Raw genomic sequence first — 13,611 nt, forward strand, 5'->3', positions numbered from 1 at the left:
CCATCTACTTCCACCACATCATCGCATCCAACAAGCGGCGCGTGGTCAAGGAGTGGGCGCTGGAGCTACAGCTCAGCGGGTTCAGCAAAATTGGCTGGCCTGGAGTAGTGATCGTCGAAGGAGCCGAAGCCTACGTCCAAGAGTATGTGCGGCGGCTGCAACACCTGCGTTGGAAGCAGATAACAGTGCGTGGGGAGCAGACAAAGGAGTTAGGAGAGGGGAGTTCGGGTAGTCTGGACGAACTCAGACGCCTACCACGCGGCTTCAGGGAGTTTCCAGAGGATGGCATGTCCGACTTGGCGGCTGCGTGTCGCGCTGCGGGTTTAGAGGAGCTCTTCCTCACCACCATGAAAATCTACGGTCGATCTGAGGACGCGCAACAAACGAAAGAGGGCGACACAACCAAGAAGAGAGGTAATCGCAGTGGGCGAGTCTAACCATGAACAATGAGGACTGTATGAAAGAGAGGGGTCTATTTACACGCGTTGCTTCTTGGCTTTTCCGGTGGCAGCAGCCTTGCCACGCTTCCGTGGCTGCTCCTTGGCCTTCACCTCCTTCTCTTCCTCTGCTTCTGCTTCGCTATCACTGTCCGTCTTCTCGACGGCCGACTCACTTTCGCCAACCGGCAGCAGGCTCTTCATGGTCACAATACTGAAGTCCACAAGGTACGACTTCTGTAGCATACGATCGATTCGCTGGAAGTGGCGCTCACTGTATGCGATCAGCGCCTCCACGGTCTTGGAGACTCCATCCAGCGATTTCAAGCGACTAGGCGGCAGCTCACGAAGAATCGTGCTCACCAGCACTTGGCAGACGCTCGTGTTGCGGGCGTTTGTGTTCCAGTCACGGAGCCAGTCCATAAGCGTCGTCAGCTGCTGGTCCTTCAAGCTGTGAACCACCGGCGCGTAGATGTCCTCAGGCGAGAAGTTGTCGGGGTCGATAGGCTTGCCACCAGGGAGCGTCGGCTGGTCCTTGTGTCGCGGGCCTTCGAGCAGGTCGCGCAGAATCTGCAGCATGCGGTTCGGGTGGTTCAGCTCGAACGCGAGCTGAACAGCATCCAGCAGCTTGTTGCTGCGCAGGCAGTTGAAGAGTTCCTGCTCCTTCAGCAGCTTGGCATCGCGTTCATCCTGCTGCGCGCGCTCCTCCTCCTCGGTAAAGTCACGCCAGAGGTTGATAGTCGAGTCGGCACCACCGCTGACCATCTCGGAGCTGTCCTTGGACACAGCGAGAGCCCAGATCTTGTCCTCGTGGTTATCAAGAGTCGCCTCGCATTCGTTGCTCTTGATCGTCCAGAGCTTAACCAGTCCGTCCGCGCCCGCAGATAGAAGCTGCATACCAGCGCAGGCGAACTGCACGTTCAGCACAGAAGCTGTGTGTCCCTCGAACGTCTTCAAGCACGAAAAGTCCTTAGCGGACCACACCTTCACCGTCTTGTCACCACTAGCCGACGCCAGACACTGATCCACAGGCGAAAACTCGACAGCCCACACACCACGCTTGTGTCCGCGGCAAACACCAGCCAGCGTCAAAAGGCGGCCAGCACCACCCTGCTGCGAGTGCCACACCTTGATAAGTTTATCCTGCGACGCACTAGCAATGAAGCGATCGTTAGGCGACACCGCGAGTGCATTCACGTCCTTGTCGTGAGCCTTTACCGCGCCCAGCGTCGAGATCGTCAACTCCGCTGGCGCAGGCTTCGCAGTGGCAGCGTAAGCAGCAGCAAGCGGCTGGAGACTCCACATCTTCAGCGTTTTGTCCGAACTACCAGTAACGAAGAAGGCGGCCCCCGTCGCGAAGCTAGACGCACGCTGGGAGATAGCAACCGCGCCAAGGGCTTCAGTGTGTCCGGCACAGGTAGCAACGCAACGCGGCAGGGTCTTGTTCATCTTTTTTCCACCGTTAGGCCGCAAGTCCCAGAGCCGAGCTGTCCGATCCTTGGAAGCACTCACGAGCCATCGGCCATCGGGCGAGACGGACAGAGCCATAACGATATCAGTGTGACCCGACAGAAGATCGCAGGAAAGCGTGCTGCGGTGCAGGAGACGGATCTGTTCACTGTTCGTGGCGACAGCCAGCACGTCGGAAGGCTCGCCGCTTGCATCAGCCTTCGGGACGTACTTGAGGTTGAGAATATCGTCATTGTAGCCGATGATCTGCGTGCGGCGGCTGAGCTTTTCGTCAAACACCAAGAAGTTCTGCTCCGACGACACGACCACAACCTCGCGGCGCGCAGGGCTCAGCAGCAGATCCGTGTACGTCAGCGCCGAGGACGCATCCGACTTCTGCGTGAACAGTGTCTCGCAGGCGCTGCCACTGCTACGCCACAGGCGCAGCGCACCCATCTTCCCAGCAGTCAAGAAGTGGATCGCCTTGCCATCCTGCGTCTTGCCCGCTGACGCATTGGTGACGCACTTGTACGTCGACGGCACCACCACAAGACCCTCCACGGCTTCGTGCACCAGCACAGTCTTGCTGAGCTTGTGGTCCCTCAAGTCCCAGAAGTTGACGACCTTGTCGCGACCAGCCGAGAGCATCGTGTATCCATCTTCCGAGAACGCGACGCTGGTGACCAGACTCATGTGGTCCTGGATGCACGCCACCTGCTTCTGCGTGTACAGGTCCCAGACGCGCACGGTGGCGTCGTCACTGGCCGACACGAGCGAGAGCTTGGCAGCGTCCGGGTGGAACTGCACGAGCGTGACGATGCCCGCGTGGCCGCGGAAGTTGTGCGTGCAGAAGCCCTTGTCCACGTCAAAGACCTTGACCGTGCGGTCGCTGCCTCCCGTGGCCAGCAGCGTGCCCGACGGGTCGAATCCCATTGCCAGCACGGGCGTCTCGTGCGCCTTGATGATGCGCACGCATTTGAACGTGTCCAGGTCCCACACGCGCAGCAGCAGGTTGCGTCCAGCCGTCACGAGCTGGTTCTTCTTGCCCGGACGCACGGCGAACACCACGAACGACTCCTTGGCGTCCTCGTCCTCCACGTCCTGCTGCAGGGTGCGCTGCAGCTCTCCGGTCTTGGCGTCGATGATGGCCACGTCGTTGTGCAGCATGCAGGCCATGAGCGCGCGCGGCTCCGAGTCGGCGCTGGTGCGGCCATGGAAGAGCTCCACCTTGCCGCCCGTGTACACGCCCGCGTGCGTCTTGACGGTGCGCCAGCTCTTGGAGAGCCCCGAGCGGGTCGAGTAGCTGCCGGCCGCGCCCGCAGAAGCCTGCACCGAGTCCGTCATCGTCGTGCGGGAGGAAGGTCTTGCTGTGTGCCAATCCACGGCGGCGGCGCTTCCAGTGGAATTTGACTGGAGATGGAGACACGAGTACGTAATTGGTGTGCGGTACATGAATGAATGATTTCGGTGTTTGACACATGGCTACATTGAAGAGATGACAAGGTGTTCGCTGAAGATGAACGCTGATCGCCGCAGCAAGTGCACTGCAGTGACAATGTGACAACGATGGTCAGGATGCTGAGCAATCGTTTCTTCAGTCCAGAAGTCATTGGTTGTCTACCTTCGCGCTCTTATCCCAAAGGGTTATTTGTGCTATCCTTGCTCGAACTACATGTAGAGGACGTTGATGGGCCAGCCAGCGGTGGGGCTTCGTCAGAACCGCTTGCTGCGCTCGCCAGCGTGTTGTTCTGCTACACCTTTGAGAGGGGAAAGCAGATTGCTTGCGAACTGGAGGAACCGGTAACTGCGGACAAGTCGAGCGTCGTTGCACAGGCTTGTGGGGCCATGGGGCTCTACCTCAGCTGCTCCTGCAACTCAGTCGCCCCTGGAGCGACGGACAACCGACGACCGCGAAAGCTCACACGCGCGCAAATTGCGATCGTGAACAAATACCTGCCAAGCTTCCCGTACACTACAACGTCGACGATAAACCACAAGATGACGGCGGCAGCTTTCTGGAATGAGGCCTTCTTTGAAGTCGGCCCGCCGTCTTCAAAATCGACCAACAGTGGCAAGCGCAGCCAGAATTCATCGGGATCTACGCGGATTACGCAACTCTACGACACGTTCTATTCGTATCTGGACCACAACTCGCCAGCACTCAAGCCAATCTTCCGATCCTCCATGGTCGTGCGAAGCAAGGTACTGGTCCACATCAGCGCCGGCTTGAGAACGATCCTTACCGGGGACAATATGGTGGAGCGCGTTGAGAGTCTGACACGCACCCATCTTCGGTTTGGTGTCAAGATGGAGCACTACGATCCCCTCGGGGTCGCCTTAATATTCGCCATGAAGGAGTGCTCAGGGGCGCTTTGGTCGCCGCAGGTCGAAGAAGCTTGGCGCCGACTGTACGCGCACTGCTGCGTCATCCTGCTCGACTCACATCGACGAGCGATGGAGCAGCAGGCGACGTCCAAGGGTCGAGAAGCGGGCAAGGGAGGCAACAGTCCCCACGTTGACGATCTTCATACCAACCTTCGACCAGCGTCGATCAAAGAGAACTCGATCGCCCCAGCCAGCAGCGTCAACAGCTCTCGCGCGAACGAGTCAGCGTAGATATAAAGCAATCGAATAAGCCATCACAGTTATTAGCCTAGCTGTGCATGCCTTCATCGCAGCAGTGCCTGCTGCGATGAAGGCACTGATACTTTCCTTACCACGTCCATTTCAAGCACAACATCCTCGTTCAAGTATACACTTTACTTATACGGGATCCCGCATAAGTTTATGGTACAAATTGTTCATATTGTCATCTTGCCCGACAAGGAAATGGCGGAGACCGAGCTGCAGGTGGCCGTGAAGGCTGGCGACTTGGCGACGCTGCAGAAGCTGCTGGATAGTGGCGTGAACTTGGACGTCAAGGACGAGGACGAGCGCACGCCGCTGCATTGGGCCTGCGCCACCGGCCGCCTGGACGTCGCCGAGTTCTTGCTTGAGCACGCGAAGGCCGCTGTGAACGTGCAAGACGACGCCGGGTGGACGCCTCTCATGAGCGCCGCCTCAGCGGGCCACGGGAATATCGTCGGCCTACTTCTGAGCAAGTGAGGGCCTGCTGAAGTGTGCCGTAGCGGATAGAGGAATTGTTCTCTAACCGATCTTGTTGGTTGATACATTTACAGGGGCGCCGACGCAAACTTTGCCAACGAGAATGGGCAGATCCCGCTTCACTACCACAGAGGCGAGAGGGTTGATGTAGGGTATTATGTGTATTGACGTTCAATTCGTATTAACTGGGGGGGCATGATTTTGTTGTAGGACGCCAAGAGATCGCCGAGTTGCTGCTCGACTACACGCGGGATGTCAACCAAGCGGTGTGATCAAGTTTGGGAAGTGTCGAAGATCTTTTATATTCTGTCCGTGCTCACTTTTTCTTGTTATTTGTTCTGGGTGTTGCAGGACAATACCGGCAGTACGCCTTTGATGCGCGCTCTTGGCGGCAAACCTAGTCCAGGTTCGTGAAATGGAGTGTTGCTACAGCCCTATTTTATTACTTAGTATCATTTCTGTTTCCACTGACGTACTTCTGACTCTCTCTTTGCTAGTTATCATTGCGCTTTTGCTTGACCACGGTGCGAAGGTTAACACGCGTGATGTTGGAGGCAACACCCCGTTGCACTTGGCTATCAGCGAGGGCTACGAGGATATTGCTCGGTTCTTGTTGGAGAACGGTGCCAACCCGAATGCCAAGAACAACGACGAGGAGCGGTGCGTGGACCTGGCGAAGCCTGCTTTCCGCGCAGAGATTCAAATGCTGATGGTCAAGAAGAAGGGCGGCGACCATCCGTGATGTGAGATCAATAGCTAGCCAGGCTTGTAGAAAGCCGAATGGACAACTGGTACTTGTATCTGTACCGGTGATTTTGTATCTTGCCATTCAATTTTTACACGCTTGAGTTGTTACCTTAGTTCTGACTATGGGGCTCTGTTATCTGTCGTGCTAGTCATCGTCTGATCCACTGAGGTCAAGGTCCGGGATGTTGACCAAGATGAGGATGGCAGCATGGCAGTAGATTCTCTTCCATGCATTCTCGATGGTCTCATTCCAATCCTCTCCGCAGGTAACTCGCATGGCCTGGATCAGCGAGTCACCCAGCGGGTCGAAATCGTCCGGCTTCACTCCGATCTTGAAATGTACCAGCGCGAGGTTCATCACCTTCTGGACGAGGTCTTCCGACGACAAGAGAGACTTCATGCCGCTGCTGATATGCACGATCACGCGGCTCTGAATCTGGACCGAGGCCTGGAAAAGAGGCTTCATGTGGGGGTAGTTCTCAAAGAGGTACTTGTAGAAGTTCTCGTAAAGAAGCCCGATCTTGGTGCCGGAGCCGACAGCGTGGTGCGCATCCGTGTGAATGTTCTCCTTGAAGACTCGCTCCCAGTGCTCGAAAGCCACGAGCCGGTCGTCGTTGTCGGACTGCTCTGAGTTTTGGAAATGCGGCATGTAGCGCTTGATGATACGGCAATACTGCTTGGAAAACTTGGGACGGCTTGGTGTGCCACGGTGGGCGCCGAAGCTTGCACCGACGCCCATTATCGTTTGTTGTTTCGCGCCTCCTTGTGCTCAACACAAAAGAATTGACTTGTGATCTGTGCGTTACGAGTGTGGTCGGTATGGTGTGCAGGTAATAACGACAAGTGACAGCGCTGGGGTTAACAGTGTTGAGGCATAAGAAATCGACGACGTGGCTCAAAAGTGCAACAACACAATGCTTTGGCGCCAAAAATGGCAGATAAGGTAATAATACTCGTCGTGGATCTCGCAACCAGCGCCATCACATGCTGGTCAAGTCGTCCTTGAAGCTGTAGGTGCCTGAGTCAGGAAAAATGAGTGCGAAGTCGATAACTGCATTTCGCATGATTGTTCAAGGACGAGCGCTTACGGGCTGAGAGAACCAGAAATCGACTTGTACTGAGCGCAAACAAATGCTTCCGTACCCTGATTTCGGGGGCAATCTGCGACGTCAAGCATCAGACGCGCAATTATCGTTTTGTGCCAGCAAGGGAGCATAGTGGCTCACTAACTCTATCAGAAAGATCATAGTCTTTAGTCTAAAAGAAAGCAACTCCAGATCGCCGATGCAGCGGCTTCCATAGCTCCCCGTGACTTGTATTCGGACGAGCAGCAGCTCGAGCTTGCTTGTCCGTAGCAGGATGGGTCACCTTCGGGGATGCAGTCTTGCTTCGTTTGCTAACCGGTTTCGAGACAGATGTAGCACCAGCACGGTCTTCGTCCTTCTTCAGCTTGTTGGCAGCATTTGCCTTTGCGATGTTGACAATTGCAGCAGCCAGGTCGAGTTGCTCACTCGCCTCAGCAGCCGACATCTTGGCACTGGCATCCGACAAAGCAGCTCGACTCTTCTGGGAAGGATACTGCCGTATAATTAACAGTGATCAAGTAGTATGTCAGTCATTAGGCAAGCCACAGTCTCAAGATCAACACATTGAACTCGGTTTCGTACCTTGGATCGGTTGACCACGAACACGTACGTGACACAGAGGTCGGGCTCGAACTTCTTGGCCTGCGGGTCCGTCGTACGGTGGCGATATCCCGGGAACAGCCGGATGTTAAACTTCCGCCGCTCCTTCAGCACGAAGCCCGCGTCCTTCGCCTGGTCCTCGATGAACCAGTTGGAGTAGGGAGGTCTCGTCTTGAGCGTCACGTGCGCTTCTCCGTGGGCCGTGAGGCGGTCCCGAGCACTCCCGAAGAAGTTCAGCAGCAGGGCTCGGTTAATGTGCACGCGCTGCTGGCCACTGTGGGGGAAGTTGAAGACGATGTACTTGAAGAAGTCGGGCACGGCCTTCATACCGGCGCCCGTCTTGACCTGCTGGGGCAACTCAAGCAGCTTGGTGGCGTCCACGTCGTGCAACACAAGGCCGTGCGCCGAGCGGACAGCGGCGATGCACTCTTGCGCATTCGGGTACTTCTTTCGCACTTGGCTCTCCGAGTCGAAGGACGTGGCCAGCACGCCGCGACCGGTGCCGCGGTGCTTGACCAGACCGCGAGAGAAGGAGAAGTCGCCGTCTCCAAGCACCAACACGTCGTCTTCGGCCGCGTACAGCTGCGCGGATGTCTGTTGGCCGTCGTGACGAGCGCGCTTCGCATTGCCAGCCGCGCTGCTGCCGCCTCGAGGCTCCGACAGCTTACGCTTAGTGTCGCGCTTGTTGCGAGCCATTGGTGTCTACTTTTGGCAAATGCTTTGACAAACCAAAAAGGGATTTGTGTCAAAAAGTGTGAAGTGTATCAAAAATGGACTTTTGGAATGATATAAATCTGTACGGACATAAATTTGAAGTGTGCATGCATGGACCACTTTGAGAGTTCGCTGATGCTGCAACGAAATCAATGGGTTAAGGTCACACACAGTTCAACGCGAGACCGACGAATAAGAAACCTGACGTGGTCATTGACACTGGATAACGGCACCCTGCGATGCTTTGCTCCGCTCTCTCCTACGTGAACCAGACGCTCTTGACGTCGTCGTGGCCGAACATCTTTTTGCACGTGGGGCACTTGCGGTTGCGTGACTTGAGATTGTTCTCGATGCACTCCTTGCAGAACATGTGGAAGCACTTGGAGATAATCACGTCCTTGCGTCGGTCCTGGCACACCGAGCAGTTGACGAGCTTCTGCAAGTCGCGCAGCTCGAAGCGCTCGAGGTCGGTGAGCTCGCCCGTGGAGGACGCCGACTTGGCGTGCTGCAGCTGGCGTTCAACGTCCTCGACCTTCTTGCGGTACGTCTCGCACTTCAAGCACGGCTTGGGCTTCTCCTGCAGCAACTGCTGCTCGCGCTGCGACTTCTCCGCAGTCGCACAGATCTTCTTGGCTACCTCTGCATCGCGTAGCAGCTTGCGCTTTTCAGCGTCTGAAGCTTCGCGCTCTGCCTCAATGGTCTTGACGTATTCCTTCATCTTCTCCAGCTCGATTTCCTTAGCTTGCAAAGATTCCTACAATGCAGTAGGCAACAACCACACAAACATGTCAGAATCGATTGAAGAAGTACAATTCGAGCCATCTATCTTACCTTCGACGACTCGATGAACGCTTTTTGGTGCTTGTGCACTGTACTCAGAGAAGAAACCTGTAGTCGGACTGCAGCCAGCTCTTCAAAGCAGTGTGCCTTCGCCTGCTCCTCCCTGGCAAGGAGCGTGTGCAATTTCTTGTTGGCACTCCGCTTCTCGTCGATCTGTTGGATATATTTCTTCCGGCTATGACGCATCGAATCCACCTCTTTATACATGGTGTCAATCTCCAGCAGTAAGGCATCGTTCTCTTCTCGCGAGGCCTCGCTGGCAGCCTTCATATCCTCGATTTTAGAGCGTAGCTTCTCTCGGTCAGTTCTGCATTCGGCGAGCTCTTTCCTTTCTTTTTCCAGTTTAGTCTCCACATCTGATAAGCTTTTTAGGGCATCTGATAGCTTTTCACCAGCATCTTTCCTGTCAAGAGCAAACAAACAAAGTCAGATCCCCACAACATTACAAGGCAGACTACGTTGCTCTTCTCGAGTAATTTGATAGTTCTCGTACATTTCTGCTTGCTTCAGCGCGTCATACTTCTGTTGCAACTCGAGCTTTTCCTTTTCCAGCAAAGTTACCTACAAAAATTCACAACCAAGTCAGATTCAACTGAGATCTAACTAACGCCCAGCGGAAAGAAAAGAATAACCTTTTCGGTCAGTGTCTGGATCTCGTGATTATCTGCAGACGCCTGTGCTCGATCTGCTCGACTCTTCTCGCGCTCAAGTTGGGCCTTCAGGTTGGTGTTTTCCCGCTTTGCTGACTCCAGCTCTGACTTAGCTTCAGTTAGCTTTTAATCCAACCAAAAGAACACAACAAGGTCAGCAACCAAAGCTAGCAGTGCACATGAAGCAATAATCCTCTCACCTGATCTCGGTAGGACGATGCGTTTGAGATCTTTTCGCGGAGTGACACGTTCTTCAAGTTCAACTCGTCCATCTGCGATTTGGTCCTGCTCATTTCAGACTGAATCTTGGTAATCTTCTTCTCCCATTTCTCGGTCATGTGGTGCTCGAGGTCCTAGAATACAGTAAAAAAATACATTTAGCAAACATTCGTCCCTCGTTCAAAAAAATTTGAAGCTACTTTGAACGTAGCACGCCATTGTACCTTTGCCTTGTGTAGAAGTTTCTTGTACTCCTCGTCGCCATGTGCCTTCTCATCCCGGAGTTGTTTAATTTTTTCTTCGTTGTCTTGAATCAGCGCAGCTTCATCATTTTTCCACTAAATAATACGTACAGATAACAGAAGGAATGTAAGCTCTTCGACACATACACGCACCGTTGCAGCTAGTGTACAGCTTACCGCCACTTCCAACGCCTTGTATTTCTCCAATTCGCGCCGCATGGAGTCAATTTTCTGGCGCTCTTGGTGCAATTTGACACTCAACACGCGCATGTTCTCCTGGAAAGATCCAACAATCTTAGCGTGCTCCTTCTCTTTCTTCACCAATTCCTCCTGCTTCACCGTCACAGCACTCGACGACTCCGGCGCAGCCTTTTCACGAGAGTTGTCTTTATCTTTGACTTGCTCAGCTTTAATACCATCCGCTTCAGCGCCATCCGTATTTACACCACTCCGTTGCTTCACATAGGCACTTAAGCGGTCATAGTCTCGACAAGCGCGATGGCGCTCTGTTTCCTTGTATTCTACATCCCTCTCCAGCTCAGATATCCGAGTTTTGCACTGCATGACACACACAAAATTCGCCCATCAGCTCCAGCAATACTCAACCAGCCTTACTTTTTTTTCACGAGCAACGCACCGACTGCAGCTGTTCCTTCAAGCTGAGTGTCTCCGCAACTGCAGCTCGTTTTTCTTGAAGAATGTGCGCGTACTCAATAGTCTTCGCCTTGTCAGCAACAACTACTCCTCCAACAGCAGCGAGTAGTTTCTGCAGCAACTCCTTCGTCTTCTCGCTCCTGTGTTTCAACTGTTCATGCACGTCCTGCTCCATCTTGGGACAAGTCCTCCGTCTTAATAAACGCCCTGTCATCGGCGTCGTCATCGGATGGCAGCGACACGTCGGCGTCGGGTTCCTCTTCCTCTGCATCCTTCGCCACAGTGATAAACCACTCGGGCAGATTCAACTTGAGCTCCTCCGCGCGTACACGAACCTGTCCGAAGCCGTCCACGGCGTCAAGAGCCGCCTGCCAGGCCTCCGTGGACGCCTCGTCTGAGACAGCGGAGGGATCCACAGTCTTTGTAGCGGCCAGCAGCTCGTCCTGCAGCTGGAGCCACTGCCTCCGCAGACAGCGGAAGGACGCGCCCGTGACGCCCCTGGAGCGGTACAGCGCCTCGCATTTCTTGGTCAGGTAGGCGATGCGCCGGTTCTTCTCCTTCATGTCGATCTCCAGCGCCTTGTTCTTCTCCCTCACGGCCTCGATCGTGTTGGGGTTCGCCTCGGGCGGCTCGGGGTCCTCCAGCTTGATCTTCTTGGCGGCAGACGCGCCCTGGGGTAGCGCCTCACGCCGCTTGCGGTGGCCCACGCCGTTCTGCGCCGCCGTGTCCGCCATCCGAGTCCCTGCTGCCCTCGCCGTCCGCTCGGATCTTCGCGCTCCCCCTCCAGTACCAGTAGTATACTATGGTATTGAAACCCTCCTTCTTTTCGCGACCTCATAAAACAACGGGATTTGCATAAAACGGAGCGTAAAACGGGGTTCTTATTTTTCAGGCGCTTAATTCTTACCAGGGTATCCATCCTCCTAGATGCCGAACAGAGCGCGGAGTACCATGAAGCTGAGCGGCACAATGCTGATGAACATCGCCGCGGCAATGGCGAAGAGTAACAGAGTGCGGGACTTGGCCTTGCGCACGATTTTGATCAGACACAGACGACCCAGCAGCGTCATCACGAAGCCCAAAGGCATCATGAGCCTGGCGAGATTCAGGTCCAGCTTGCCCCACAGGAAGAAGTTGAAGGACGCCACTGCAACACACGTAGCAACAGATAGAACAGTCAGTGTCTACGGCAAAAGAAGGTCATTGGCGATTGAGACCACAACTTACTGCCGCTCACAAAGAATACAACCGTGGCGGACATAGCGGACACTGCCGCTGGAGTGAAGTTGACCCCGCGCAACAAGCGCGACGTTGCGCCTTCTCCACCCACGCCGAACGCTCCTCCAACCGCGCCAATGCCTAGTAGGTGGAGAGGCAGCTTCCGGATTGACTCAGGTGACCACTGTGCAAACAAAACGGTGGTTAGTTGTTGTTTTTCTGCCTTGGATTGGCAGTAGCATCGTTGCGTGCTTCCTTACCTGGACTTCATTCGGAGCGAGGATGAATCGCGGGTTTTGCTGTCGCTGGTATGTGGCCACGACATCCTTCATCTGGTAGTGCGAGACGACCGACAGAAAGATGAAGGGCAGCATCGACACGAGCAGGAAGAAGAACGAGGTCGGCGGGATTCCGAGAGGGCTGGGGAAGTACTTTCCTCCTTGGAGCGACGTGAGCAGCACAGTGGCGGCAAAAAGACCAAAGTTCATACCCAGCTTGCGCCATAGAAGGCCAGCCTTGTACAGGAACCCGCCATCGTCGTCCTAGATATCCAGGGGTACATGAAATTGCATTGGTATCAGCAACATGAATCAGCTCGATTGTCAGTAAATGAGTGCATGCATCGCACCTGAAAGCTTGTGGACGGTGCACCAAGTAGCGACATTGATTCGCCGCTGCTGCACCACCGCCACCCCTCTTCGTGTCCCACGGCACGAGCCTTCTTAAATGCCTTCTTGCCGATGTACCCCAAGTACACGATGAGCGCAATGATAAGCAGCCAAGTAGAGAACCACGAAATCAACGACGCTCCAAAGCCAGCCCCCACTGCACGATAAAACCACACCCACTTAATACGCATGCCAGATGACAGACCAGGTCGCACACCGCCCACAAACTTACTGAGTAGCATAGGCTGCATCATCAAGATGAAGTCCCAGTTGATCAGCGAGAAGTTGGAGTTAATCGGCTTCTTCCAAAGGTTCAACAAGAAGTCACAAACAGCTACAGACAGCACACGTTAGAGCTCTATCGCTGATCGCACACCTTCATCTAGGAGCTTACCTCCGCCAAAAATGGTGATACTAGCCAGTGGGATAGCCTCCTAAATAGCGAGTGCAATAGGTGAAGTGAGAACTTGTCGGTACCTCCACCAATACAGTCGTGACGTACATCTGGGCCGAGCTTCAGCACCAAAATGAAGACGGCGTCTAGAACGGCGCCGCCACCGGTCTTGGCTCCTGAGGCGATTAGCACCACCAGCGCAGCCAGCACGATGCCAAGCAGCTGATGCGGCCTCTCCACAGAGCGCAGCACTTCCCGCGGCTCGTACGGCGCGTCCTGCGGCGAAAGCGACGGAACGGGCCCGAACTTGACGGGGCTTTCTTCCCCTCCAGGAGGCTGTGCAGCCGCCAACGTTGCAGCCAGCACCAGCGCTGCCAAGGCCCCCGCGAGATCTCCCCGACGGCCCATCGCGTTCCCCTTCTCTTACTTGAAGCGAATCTAGTTGTGGAGCGGCGGAAAAGTTAGCGAAAACCTGGCATTCTTCACAACAGACAACGACTTACAAAGCCGGCTTTTGTGTCTGCCGGCTTTGTAAGTCGTTGACTGTATGCAAAAGAGATCTTTGCAGAATTGCAAAGATCTCTGCCGG

At 54.9% G+C, this 13,611-nt stretch overlaps 6 protein-coding genes across 6 annotated transcripts; 1 reads left to right on the forward strand and 5 right to left on the reverse strand.

Annotated features, from left to right (window-relative positions):
* Positions 1-476: 476 nt before the first annotated feature.
* PHYSODRAFT_309482 (hypothetical protein) lies at positions 477-3,230 on the reverse strand (the record flags this gene model as incomplete). Its single annotated transcript, XM_009517702.1, has 1 exon — positions 477-3,230. One exon carries the CDS (start codon positions 3,228-3,230, stop codon positions 477-479), a length of 2,754 nt encoding a protein of 917 aa, XP_009515997.1.
* A 564-nt stretch (positions 3,231-3,794) lies between these two features.
* PHYSODRAFT_383832 (hypothetical protein) lies at positions 3,795-4,382 on the forward strand (the record flags this gene model as incomplete). The annotated part of the gene is made up of 1 exon (XM_009517703.1): positions 3,795-4,382. A coding segment is annotated over one exon (588 nt), but the record flags the coding sequence as incomplete, so codon positions are not given.
* Positions 4,383-5,856: 1,474 nt separating this feature from the next.
* PHYSODRAFT_343929 (hypothetical protein) lies at positions 5,857-6,477 on the reverse strand (the record flags this gene model as incomplete). The annotated part of the gene is made up of 1 exon (XM_009517704.1): positions 5,857-6,477. The coding sequence occupies one exon, from the start codon at positions 6,475-6,477 to the stop codon at positions 5,884-5,886; it is 594 nt and encodes a 197-aa protein (XP_009515999.1). The 3' UTR covers positions 5,857-5,883.
* An 850-nt stretch (positions 6,478-7,327) lies between these two features.
* PHYSODRAFT_477475 (hypothetical protein) lies at positions 7,328-8,119 on the reverse strand (the record flags this gene model as incomplete). Its single annotated transcript, XM_009517705.1, has 1 exon — positions 7,328-8,119. The coding sequence occupies one exon, from the start codon at positions 8,117-8,119 to the stop codon at positions 7,328-7,330; it is 792 nt and encodes a 263-aa protein (XP_009516000.1).
* A 277-nt stretch (positions 8,120-8,396) lies between these two features.
* Positions 8,397-11,476, reverse strand: PHYSODRAFT_322360 (hypothetical protein; the record flags this gene model as incomplete). The annotated part of the gene is made up of 9 exons (XM_009517706.1): positions 8,397-8,891; positions 8,969-9,380; positions 9,471-9,538; positions 9,610-9,750; positions 9,828-9,980; positions 10,071-10,184; positions 10,266-10,646; positions 10,726-10,826; positions 10,906-11,476. 9 exons carry the CDS (start codon positions 11,474-11,476, stop codon positions 8,397-8,399), a joined length of 2,436 nt encoding a protein of 811 aa, XP_009516001.1.
* Positions 11,477-11,665: 189 nt separating this feature from the next.
* On the reverse strand, positions 11,666-13,430 carry PHYSODRAFT_294193 (hypothetical protein; the record flags this gene model as incomplete). Its single annotated transcript, XM_009517707.1, has 6 exons — positions 11,666-11,889; positions 11,970-12,183; positions 12,221-12,502; positions 12,589-12,962; positions 13,023-13,062; positions 13,131-13,430. 6 exons carry the CDS (start codon positions 13,428-13,430, stop codon positions 11,666-11,668), a joined length of 1,434 nt encoding a protein of 477 aa, XP_009516002.1.
* Positions 13,431-13,611: the final 181 nt, after the last annotated feature.

This window comes from Phytophthora sojae (genome assembly GCF_000149755.1).
Source record: "Phytophthora sojae unplaced genomic scaffold PHYSOscaffold_1, whole genome shotgun sequence".
NCBI lineage: Eukaryota > Oomycota > Peronosporomycetes > Peronosporales > Peronosporaceae > Phytophthora > Phytophthora sojae.